Below are 11,623 nucleotides of genomic sequence, written 5' to 3'. Positions count from 1 at the left end.
AATATAAGAACCCGTCTCTTAACTTTTAACTAAAAAAACTAAGAACCGGTTCTTAAATATTTAAGAACCGGTTCTTAGTTTTTTTAGTTAAAAGTTAAGAGACGGGTTCTTATATTTCGTTAAGAACTCCACCCTATAAACTTCCTAATAATCATGCTCTAAGAACCCTCATTAAACATGCTCTAAGTATTGAGTTAATTATTCATGTAATATATAACTATTTTAAGTACTCAATAATTATCTTAGTATGCTCTGAATACATAATAGAAATTAAGATCGGATAAGGTACATGTTGTTTTCGGGGATTCTAAATTTTCGGATGTCTCGATTCGGTTAAAATCCATAATCCAAAATACCGCAAAACAATATCCGTTCACTATATATTGGATTCGGATCGGTATGAATTCATTTTTATGATCTGAGTCAAATTTGGTTCGGATTTTCGAATAGGGATTAATTGCCCAGGTTTGCCTAATCAAACCTATTTAATTAACACACATTTTTGCTTTAGAAAAGAATAATTACACAACCTTATGAAACAATAAGGCCTTTATTGGGCCAACTTTTGAAATAATCTCATAATGTGATTCATAAACCCAGTAAGTAATTATAAAATGGCGACGCCTTGTCCTGCGACAACAGCTAAACCCTAGAGCTTAAAAACCTTCAAGCAGCCAGAGAATCCTTTCCTCCTCCACCCTAGCAGCAGCAGCCTCTCTCTCTCTCTCGTTGCCTTCTTCCACCACCAGCTCTCAATCAAAGAGTTAGGTATGTATTCTAATCTTGAATTGCTAGCTCCTGTACTTACTAGAATCCTTGTTAGATTGAGATGTAACCTGAGTTTTGAGATCCATCTTTGCTTTATAGGTTAATAATAATGGCAGAGACTACACAGATGGAGGTCGAGGTCCCGACAGAAGCTGCTTCCCCCTTACCGGCAAAACCAATCTTCAAGCCTCTGAAAGCTCACGAGATGTCCGACGGCAAAGTCCAGTTCAGAAAAATCCCCGTGCCGCCGAACCGTTACACACCCCTCAAGAAAGCGTGGCTAGACATCTACACGCCCGTCTACGACCAGATGAAAGTCGACATAAGGATGAACCTCAAGTCCCGCAAAGTCGAGCTCAAGACCCGTGCCGACACCCCTGACGTCAGCAACCTCCAGAAGTCCGCTGACTTCGTCCACGCCTTCATGCTAGGTTTCGATATCCCCGACGCGGTCGCGCTTCTGAGGATGGACGAGCTGTACGTGGAGTCGTTTGAGATTAAGGACGTGAAGACTTTGAAAGGGGAGCATTTGTCGAGGGCCATTGGGAGGTTGTCGGGAAAAGGAGGGAAGACGAAGTTTGCGATTGAGAACTCGACGAAGACGAGGATTGTGATTGCGGATACGAGGATTCATATCTTGGGGGCGTTTACTAATATTAAGGTTGCGAGGAGTTCTCTTTGCAGTCTTATTATGGGTTCTCCTGCGGGCAAGGTTTACTCCAAGCTTCGGAATGTTAGTGCTAGATTAGCTGACTAGTGTTTCTGCAATAATCTTGTTTTTTGGGAATATGTTTGCTTGAGTTTTGTTCGAGTTTATTTATTTGTATTGCTTCGAAAATACACATGTTTCTTGAGTTGTCTAAACATCTGTTTACCAATTTTCAGACATAATTAAAGGTTCTGTTCCGAAAAAGAATGCTCTGTGTCTAAGTTATCGTTCCTAGTATTATATTCAAATTTTAACAAAAGACCAAAACTTGCAACTTTAGACCATGGTTTTAGAGAAAAGTGTAGAGAAGATAGTCCACATCAAAGCATAACCAAAGTCTTGCTTTGCGGCATTTTGGCAAATCCAATACAGTATCTAGTTGTACGTATAAAGCTTTTTATCTGCTAACTCGCCAGCATAAACAGAATGACCTGATGACATTGTAACGCAGTTTACACCTTTCCTATGTTCTGCTAAAATACAAAGAAAAATGAAAGAGTCTCTTTAAACACACAATTTGTTGGCGTTTTGGTATATGGGGACAATTTTAAGTTCAATCCTCAGCCGCCAAAGAGAAACCTTGTACACTGCTTCCCGAGAGAACCCCTAAACTCCACAAGCTTTGCCATCTTGGCTTCAAATTCAGGTTGATTAAACAAAGACTCTAAAAGGTGTAAAACGAAGTGAGACTAAAACTTGAAACTCGGATTCTCACCTCTAACGTGTGTTTTCCTTGAAGGTTGCCTTGCTGGGCTTGCAACGGCGTTATTCTACTTCTCTGTAAACACACAAGGAACTTACAAGACCAAAACAATTTGATCATAATAACTTATTTCCATCTACAGTTCATCAGAACCAATGATAATGGGACAAAATGTAAAATATTCTCACTTACCTCAACTTCGAGCAAGGCCTTAACATTCTCAACCTATGATCAAAATTTACTGGAAACGTAGTTAAGGGCATCTGCATTGGCATATCTTAAGCCCACTTCTTAACATATATCGATCCAAATAAAAATGAAAAACCCAAGATATTTGTAAAACACTTCTAACTTTAGAAGTTTTTTTGGGCCGTCCTTCAGGACATCTGTCTCAACTTTAGTGGCTGTAGGGTTTGAGTGAGCAAACCCGTCCGTGTCTTTCTCTCTCTCTTGTCGAAAAAAGTTGTCTTCTCTCGATCTCTCTCGATGTCCTCTTGATATCTCTCTCGATCTCCAGAGATATCTCTCTCGATCTCCTCTTGATTCTTCTGTTGATCTCTCAGCATCTCTCTCAATCGTCTCTCGATCTCTCTCCATCGTCTCTCGATCTCTCTCAATCGTCTCTCAATCTCTCTCAATCGTGACTCGATCTCTCTCAATCGCGACTCTTGATTCTTCTATCGATCTCCTCTCCTCCAGAGCCACCACTGAAAAGGCTGTCAATTGCGAGTTGTCGGATCAAAATCCTGTCCTCTTTCCACCGTTCGATCTCTGCCGCTTCAAATCGAAATCACCATCTCCTCTGCCGGTTCAAATCGAAAGCCTCATCTCCTGTGCCGCTTCAAATCTAAACAAGGTATATGTTCCTCCTCCATCGATATAGTTTTGATTATATATTGGGTGATTGTGATTGTTCTGGATCGTGCATGTCTCGTATTTAATTGGAAAATTCGAATGGATAGATTATCTGTTCCATTATACATGTCTCATTACTCATTGCTTACTTAGCTATGTGAACCACTTGATATGAACTTGGTAGCTTTCTTGTTGTATGAAAAGTTATTACTTGATAGTGTTTAAAACGAGATCGAGTACAAATACATTGAATGAACATGAAACCTGAAATTGAAAGCTTCCTAGTTCAGTTAACTGTTTGAAATGAGGATTTCTTATTTCTATCCATTTTCAAAAAAAAAAAAAATTTTATATTGCTAAGAACTTCTAAAACGGTTCTACCAATAATCAACACTTTTAAACATGTATCTTACCAAAAACTCTTAATCTACTTATATATTAAACTAATGCTAAAATATGAATAAGAAGAACTACCAATGCAGATGCCCTAAGTAAACAGCTTCGTGGATCCTTAGTTCGAGAAGTACTACATTGGTAATTTAAGAGTGATGATTTGTACACCGGCAGTCATGAAAATGAAAGTGATTCTCATCTCGTTCCAGGGGCGAAGCTAGACCATTTAATTCATGGGTGCATCTTTGGTAATAAAAATAAAAAGTGCATATAAAAGGGATCAAACGTGGAAATGTATGGGCGCACAAACTACATTTTACCACATTAACTGACAAATTTTTGATGTTTCTACATAAAAAAAAATTGGAATTTTAAAATAATTGTGGGTGCACTTGCCCCTACATCCTACAGCCTCGCTTCGCCACTGTTTCGTTCAGTTTTAGCTTCTCCTCTTGGTTGGTATCTCTGTCGCTTCTCAAATTGGCTTTCCTTTTCTTTTCTTGCTTGTTATAATAATCAAGTTTATAAACCTGCTGTTTCAGCTAGAGGCCAACGAGTTTGGTAGTTCAATACTTCCTGAAAACACGAAACTACCCCTGTATTGTTTTAATTTCGCTTACTAAATCAATTTATTCCGTATGTCCGTATTAATTACTCCCCTGATTAACAGGTTATTAGGTCAGCAGGGTACAATTTCTGATAGAAGATTTATTGTAGATAAATATTAGAATTAGTATTGTTATATTTGTTCTCTTATATTGGATTTTATTCTAATAGGATTATGCTTAGGCATATATTTTTGGGGTTATCTGAATTAAAGATGCTCTTTGCTCAAAAAAGCTGCAAACGGCATTTAAATTGACAAAATATTGAAAGTAACAATCATAAGGTCAAAAAGAAACTAAATCTGATGATTAAACGAAACATTATAATGCACAGTCAATGTGAGGTATATTGGAGAAAATTAAAATACAAAAAAAAAAAAACAAAACCTAAGAATCGATATATATCCAAATTCGAATTCCAAAAGCAAGAATTGATCATATCAGATGACACAGCTAGTTATTGCCGGGGAAACCGTAACCGCGACGTCCACCTCCGCCGCAGCCGGATCTCTGATCGCATTCGAGATGGACGGACTGTTGGATCTTGTGGAAACCATCCTTGAAAACTCCGAATCCGAATAGGAACCCGATCGCGATCACCACCAGAATCAAACACGTGCACAGCATGCATATCCTTCCACAACACATCCTCCTCCTCCGCTTTGATTGAATTTTGTCGCCGGAGATTCCGAGATTCTCGTGAGGTTGAACAGCTCTTAAGAGAATTTGTTTGTTGGCGAGAAACTTGGGAGAGAGGATATATTTAGTGGGAGAGATAGAGATTAGCGAGTGGACGTTACTTTCTATTTATTGCTTTTTGAAGCTAATCAAAATCCTCTAATAAAAAATTCCTCTAGATAAGCAAGCTCTGTTTACTCTTTTACTTCATTGGGCCAAGCGTTTAGGCCCACTAATGATTATGAGATTATATCAGGCCGAACGTAAAGTTAATATAACTTTATAATCCTAATCTTTAAAGCCATAAAACTTTACTTGCTACTTTTCATACTTTGTAAAAGGATATTGACCTTTTTTTTAAAGTTCTTTTGCTTTGTTTTTTAACAAATCTACAAATCCTATAAAGAGATTTGAACTTCGAGCAAGAAGATTTACAACAATTTTTTCTCCTAAATGTGGTTGATTCATCTATCTCTGGTTTATCATGGTGATAGATTGATGAAGAAGCTAATCGTTGTTGGATGAAAATTTCTGAGAATGATTTGGGCTTTTATTGAAACAAGGCCCAAACCTAAATTTTGCATTTGATAATTACGGAACGCATCCTCATATTTTTACTAAATACATGAACATCACCTGTAACTTTTGTGTCCACCTAATGCAATATATTTCAATTTTCACTGTGAAAAAAGAAAGAAAAAAAAAAAACGCCTCCAGAAAAAGTTTTGGAGCTGTTCTCACTTTCAAGTCGCTCACCGTCTCTTTTCGCGTTCTCCTCACATGTAATTTCCTGTTTCTTATTTAGATCCGCTGAGTCTACTCTTTTTTTTTTTTTTTTGTGTGGAATCTCTGTATTAATCGATTTCGTAAACCCTAGATTCGGCGATCTTGAATCTGCCCTAATCCATGGCGTCTTCACCTGGTAACACTAACCCTAACAATCCTCCGCCGTTCGATCTCGGTACTCTCTTCAAACCTTCGTCGAGCCCTTTCCCCACGCCGCCGGCGTCTTACCCTCCCCCCGCGGGTCCGTTTCTTCACAACGAGGCTGTGACTTCGTCGTCGTCTTCACCTGCGGCTAACTTGCACCAACAACAAAGAACTCTATCGTACCCGACGCCGCCTGTGAATCTCCAATCGCCGCGTGCTAACCACAACCCCGGAACGCACCTTCTCGCTCTCCTCAATAACAGCAACGGCGCCGTGGCGGCAAATCAAGAGCCGCCGTCGTCGCATCATCAGGAAATCGCTCGTTCGTTCCCTTCGGGTCCTATTCGCGTGCCGAGCTGTAAGTTTCCGATGGGGAGGCGGTTGAGCGGGGAACACGCTGTGTACGATGTCGACGTGAGGCTACACGGCGAGATTCAGCCTCAGCTTGAGGTGACTCCGATTACTAAATACGGGTCGGATCCTCAGCTCGTAGTGGGTCGCCAGATCGCAGTCAGTAAGGTGTACATATGCTATGGATTAAAAGGAGGAAGCATTCGTGTCCTCAATATTAACACCGCGTTGAGGGCTTTATTTCGAGGCCATTCTCAGGTTAGTTGAAGTATCCCATATGCTCTTCGTTACTTATTTGAAGTATCAATATGGTTAACACGTGTTTGTATTTGTTCGTACAGAGAGTGACAGACATGGCTTTCTTTGCTCAGGATGTTCATCTCTTGGCTAGGTAGTCTTCTTTTTCGTTATGCTACCTTTTTTTTTTTAATTTCTCCTTAGGACCTTACCGTTTCATTTCTATTTCTCCAAAACAGCGTAAGCTTAGATGGAAAGGTATTCGTGTGGAAAATATCTGAAGGGTCTGAGGGAGATGATGACCCCCAGATAACTGGAAAGATTGTTCTTGCTCTTCAGATACTTGGTGAGGAAGACACCAAACACCCACGTGTTTGTTGGCACTCCCACAAACAGGTTTGGAAAAAACATTTCACAAGTTGCATTGCATATGTTTCTTGCCTTTTTAATGTACTTTAGTATTTATTGTGTCTAAAATCATATTTTTTTCAGGAAATTTTGGTGGTTTCAATTGGTAAACACGTCCTCCTAATTGATACTACCAAAGTTGGCAGAGGTGAAGTATTCTCGTCTGAGTCTCCGATTCAGTGCCACCTTGATAAATTGGTTGACGGTGTAAAGATTGTCGGCAAGCACGATGGAGAGGTCACAGATTTATCTATATGCCAATGGATGACCACACGACTCGTTTCTTCGTCTGTTGATGGCACGGTTTGTATTTATCTTTATCATTTTGCTTCACTCGAGTCTTCCTGTTTTCATCATCTATTTATATCTTTATAAAGAAATTATTCTCAAAAACTCTAGTTTAAGCTGATTACGTTACTTACTGGGTGGAATGGTGAAGTTACTTAGTTGGAACCACCGTCAGCCTGTTTAGCTTTGTTTTGCTAGCTAGTTTAGTTTCATCCAGCCTTGCACGGTGTATAGTCTCTTTTCAACCTGGTCATATTGGTGCAATAGCTAGTGTTTTTGTCTGCGTGTGAGTCTTATTCCTTCCCTCGTAATACCAACAGGTTAAGATATGGAAAGATTTTATGGCACAACCAGTTGCAGTTCTGAGACCTCATGATGGCTATCCTGTCAATTCATCAACATTTGTGACATCCCCTGAGAGACCTGATCACATCATACTCATCACTGGGGTAATTCGTTTGAATCAGCATTTCCATCTTTTCTGAGCCTTATCTAATGCTAAATGTCCTCTGCGGTGTTGGCTTGCAGTTATACTGTAGCTTATCTTTCTGCTTAGCTGTTAACTCTGTCTGTGTTGCCAATGTTTGCAGGGACCTCTAAATCGAGAGATGAAGATTTGGGTTCCAGCTGGGGAAGAAGGATGGCTCCTATCAGCTGAGTCTGAGTCATGGAATTGTACTCAGAAACTTGATTTGAAAAGTTCAACTGAGCCACGAGCGGAGATGGCGTTTTTCAACCAAATCACAGCGTTGTCTGAAGCAGGCCTGCTCTTGCTTGCAAATGCGAAAAGGAACGCCATATATGCCGTGCATTTGGACTATGGCTCATCTCCAGCTGATACAAGGATGGACTTCTTGTCTGAGTTTACAGTCACTATGCCGATATTAAGTTTTATAGGTACACATGATCCTTCAGAAGAACCCATTGTTAAGGTTTATTGTGTTCAGACTCAAGCAATCCAGCAGTATACGTTAGATTTATGCTTGTGCTTGCCACCTTCTGGAGAAGAGAATGTGGTTTTGGAAAAGTCAGATTCTAGTGTTTCGCGGGAGGCAAATCTTGTTGATGGCATGTCAGAACCATCTGGACTGAAGCCTACAGAATTCCCTTCAGTTGATTCAGTTCCTAAACCATCTATACTTGTGAATAGATCGCAGGGTTCTGCATCAGGGGATACCACAGCTCCAGCGATTGTTCCATCCAACAGTGAGCCTAGAACTTCTGGGCTGCTATCTGATACCAATGGTGGAGGGTCTGCGTATGCTACTGCAGCCCAGCTGCCTCTAAGTCCCAGACTATCAAGTAAGCTTTCTGGCTATCAGACTCCTGTAGAAGCTTTTGAGCAAGTAGAATCTCGTTATGAGCTCAGTGGCAAAGCACCTTCTGCTGATTATGGTGTTGATAAGCACACCTTTGAGGAAAGCTCAAGTAGCGAGGAGAAGAATATAACACCTGATGACGATGAGTCTGGGATCCGAAGCTCACCATCTTTTTTCAAGCACCCTACTCATCTTGTAAAACCTTCAGAGTTCTCTATGGGCGTTTCGTCTGCTGAAACCCCCGTTGCCACTGAAGACAAGAGTGATAGAGTTAATAACGATGCAAGTGGCACAGAAATTGAGGCGAGTGAAGTTGGTGAAGTCAATTATCATGAAGAAACTATGAATGGCACTTCAGAGAGTAGAGAAAAAATCTTCTACTCACAGGCTTTGAATCTCAGCACTGAGATGGCAAGAGACTGTTATCCTAATACAGATGAAACTAAGGCTTATGAACAGTCTGTACAAGCTGACGATAGTCTTGAGTCAAGAGATGTCTCTGCAAAGATTCCTGAGTTGGTTTCATCTAGTGGGCTTCCACAGTTGGCAGCAACAAATAGCAAAGGGAAGAAGCAGAAGGCCAAAAGTTCTCAGAATCCCAATTCGTCAGCTGACTCCTACAATGAGAAAAGTCAGAGCTTAAGTCATCCCTTGACAGATTCACTTCCTCAGTTCTTGGCCATGCAAGAGACAATGAATCAGGTGAAATATTGATTTTGAAACTAATAAGTATCCAGTTCCTTACAATATCTGCTTTTCTCCTGTTGCATCATTTTACCCACACGCTATTGAACTTGTTGTGACCGTGACTTAGCGTATTACAGGTCCTCTTATGCATAACTGGCATTTATTGATAATAGTTTCTTCATAAGACGTACGTGGGTAATTTGTTAAATATTTGTTGACTTGGAACATTATTTCCCTTGCAGATAATGGTTTCGCAGAAGGAGATGCAGAGACAGCTGTCAAATGCTGTCAATGGCCCTGTCACTAAAGAAGGTAAAAGACTAGAAGTGGCTATAGGGCGAATGATTGAGAGATCCAGCAAGTCAAATTCCGATGCTTTATGGGCTCGCTTACAAGAGGAGACTGTTAAAAGTGAAAAGGCAATGCGTGACCATTCACAGCAAATTGTGAATGCGACGACAAACTTCATGAGCAAGGAGTTAAATGCAATGTTTGAGAAAACGGTAAAGAAGGAAGTATCTGCAATTGCTCCGGTCATAGCACGTGCAGTAACACCGGCGATTGAAAAAACTATATCATCTGCAATCACAGAGTCCTTCCAGGTTAGAATTATACGAGAATTGGTAGAGCTGATTTCTCTTTATATTGTTGTATTGTTGATAAAGACTGCTTTTACTTTCATGTGTACAGAGAGGACTTGGTGACAAGGCAGTCAATCAGCTTGACAGATCTGTTAATTCAAAGATTGAGGCAACCATACCTAGGCATATTCAAACGCAATTTCAGACCTCTGCCATCCCAGTTCTCCAGGTAAATTGGAGTTCACCTTGTATTAAAATCTAAAATACTTGTAGACGTATGCAAGTGTTAACTGCATCATAGCTTGGCCTTGGCGAAAACAGAGCTGAACTCTTATATCTAACCATGTATAAAATTTCAGGAAGCTCTTAAATCGGGTCTGGAGGCCTCACTCATACCATCCTTTGAGAGGTTATGCAAGACCATGTTAGAGCAAGTAGACACAGCCTTGGAGAAAGGAATTGCCGAGCACACAAACGCAGCACAACAACGGTTTGAAGCTGGACACTCTCAGCTTGCTCATACTTTAAAGGTATGGTGGCATCTTTTTCCCAACCAGTATTATTCGAGTCATGTAATTCCTCTTGCTAAAGAAAGTTGTTGCGCGATTTACAGGAGACCATTACTTCTACATCGTCAGTTACTCAAGCCTTAAGTCGTGAATTAGCCGAGAGCCAAAGGAATCGCTCAGGCGTCTTAACTGGTGGGTCAGATCCCTCGGTTACTCAAGTTAGTAAGGGACCAGTAGCTACTCTTCTTGAAAAGGTTTGCACATCTCAAATTGATGTCTGTCTGTTTCCGAGTTTTCTCCAAGTATCTATGCATACAATCACAATTGATGTCATTTCAGGTTGAAGCACCTATGGACCCAACTGCTCAATTATCCAGGTTGGTATCTGAAGGCAAGTACGAAGAATCTTTTACCTCGGCTCTACAGAGAAGCGATGTCTCTATAGTATCATGGCTTTGCGCACAGGTAAAATTTGGTTTCTAATTTTCCTAATCTTTTAAATTTGCATAATCTTTACACAAATGTGCGTGTTGTGTAATAGGTGGATCTTCATAGACTACTGGCTATGAATCCCCTGCCGCTGAGCCAAGGCGTGCTACTGTCACTGCTGCAGCAACTAGCATGTGACATCAGCAAAGACACTTCCCGTAAGCTTGGGTGGATGACAGATGTGGTTACAGCGATTAACCCATCAGATCAGATGATTGTGGTTCATGCTCGCCGAATCTTTGAACAAGTCTACCAAATTCTGCACCACCAGCTTAATGCACCAGGCAGTGACGTCTCTGCCATCAGACTTATAATGCACGTCCTCAACTCCATGCTTATGGGCTGCAAATGATTACTCCCTCTCGTTCTATCTTCTTGTTCACAAACCATAGGATCACTAAAATCTTTCATTTTTGGTTGTCTTTTTTTTTTTTGCATTTCATTTTTTCCTTAAAATGTAGATTCTCGCTTGTTTAGACGCGTTTATACAGTGGACGTGTTGATTCTATAAAAATTCCATAAACAAAATTTCTTGGAATCAAAACCGTACATGCAAGCCAACGGAGAAGTTATTATTCTTCTATGTGCCTCCTCGTACAACTGATATACAAAAACGTGGAAAATTAGTAGACTTTTGACTTTTTGTTCTAATGAAGTGCATCACTTCTAGTTGGAATCTTTTTCTCTTATAAATTTAATGGATTAAGTAAAAAGTTTGATAAATATGTTGAAAATGGATTTTTCTGCTCTTAAAAAACTTTTATATTTTTTATTTAAAGAGTGAAAATGTATATTAGAAACATGATAGAAGAATGTCACTGGTATGAATACAATACTTTCACAAAAAATGTTGGAAAATTTATCAAATATGACTCAAAATTTGATTTTAACCCTAACACTACAAGAAAACATAATCTTAACGAGGGCGGTTTTCCTCGTTATTTCGTCGTAAAAGAGGCTTTACGACGAATTAGCGAGGAAACGCGTTTGCTCGTTACACGTGTGTCGTAACACATATTTCCTCGCTAATTCGTCGTAACTTAGCGAGGAATATATTTCGTCGTAAAGACGAAGTAGGGCGATTCGTCGTAAAGACCACGTCAATATTCCACG

At 40.1% G+C, this 11,623-nt stretch overlaps 2 protein-coding genes across 2 annotated transcripts; both read left to right on the top strand.

Annotated features, from left to right (window-relative positions):
* The first annotated feature begins 627 nt into the window (after nucleotides 1–627).
* Nucleotides 628–1,646, top strand: LOC106292555 (RNA-binding protein PNO1). The gene is made up of 2 exons (XM_013728167.1): nucleotides 628–768; nucleotides 868–1,646. Exon 2 carries the CDS (start codon nucleotides 878–880, stop codon nucleotides 1,523–1,525), a length of 648 nt encoding a protein of 215 aa, XP_013583621.1. The 5' UTR covers nucleotides 628–768; nucleotides 868–877; the 3' UTR covers nucleotides 1,526–1,646.
* Nucleotides 1,647–5,397: 3,751 nt separating this feature from the next.
* LOC106292523 (enhancer of mRNA-decapping protein 4-like) lies at nucleotides 5,398–11,038 on the top strand. The gene is made up of 13 exons (XM_013728125.1): nucleotides 5,398–5,493; nucleotides 5,589–6,250; nucleotides 6,334–6,383; nucleotides 6,469–6,625; nucleotides 6,722–6,940; nucleotides 7,246–7,374; nucleotides 7,516–8,946; nucleotides 9,174–9,533; nucleotides 9,622–9,741; nucleotides 9,872–10,042; nucleotides 10,126–10,275; nucleotides 10,361–10,486; nucleotides 10,563–11,038. Exons 2-13 carry the CDS (start codon nucleotides 5,618–5,620, stop codon nucleotides 10,860–10,862), a joined length of 3,846 nt encoding a protein of 1,281 aa, XP_013583579.1. The 5' UTR covers nucleotides 5,398–5,493; nucleotides 5,589–5,617; the 3' UTR covers nucleotides 10,863–11,038.
* Nucleotides 11,039–11,623: the final 585 nt, after the last annotated feature.

This window comes from Brassica oleracea, chromosome C5 (genome assembly GCF_000695525.1).
Source record: "Brassica oleracea var. oleracea cultivar TO1000 chromosome C5, BOL, whole genome shotgun sequence".
NCBI classification, from domain to species: domain Eukaryota; kingdom Viridiplantae; phylum Streptophyta; class Magnoliopsida; order Brassicales; family Brassicaceae; genus Brassica; species Brassica oleracea.
The sequence above is the reverse complement of the archived record's forward strand: the minus strand, read 5'-3'. Positions and strand labels throughout refer to the sequence as shown.

Bases quoted from the DNA above. Each gene is read 5' to 3' on its own strand.
- LOC106292523 (XM_013728125.1), top strand. From the start codon at position 5,618: ATGGCGTCTTCACCTGGTAACACTAACCCTAACAATCCTCCGCCGTTC. The intron at 6,941-7,245 runs GTTTGTATTTAT...TAATACCAACAG, and splicing joins CTTCGTCTGTTGATGGCACG to GTTAAGATATGGAAAGATTT. The intron at 7,375-7,515 runs GTAATTCGTTTG...CAATGTTTGCAG, and splicing joins ACATCATACTCATCACTGGG to GGACCTCTAAATCGAGAGAT.
- LOC106292555 (XM_013728167.1), top strand. From the start codon at position 878: ATGGCAGAGACTACACAGATGGAGGTCGAGGTCCCGACAGAAGCTGCT.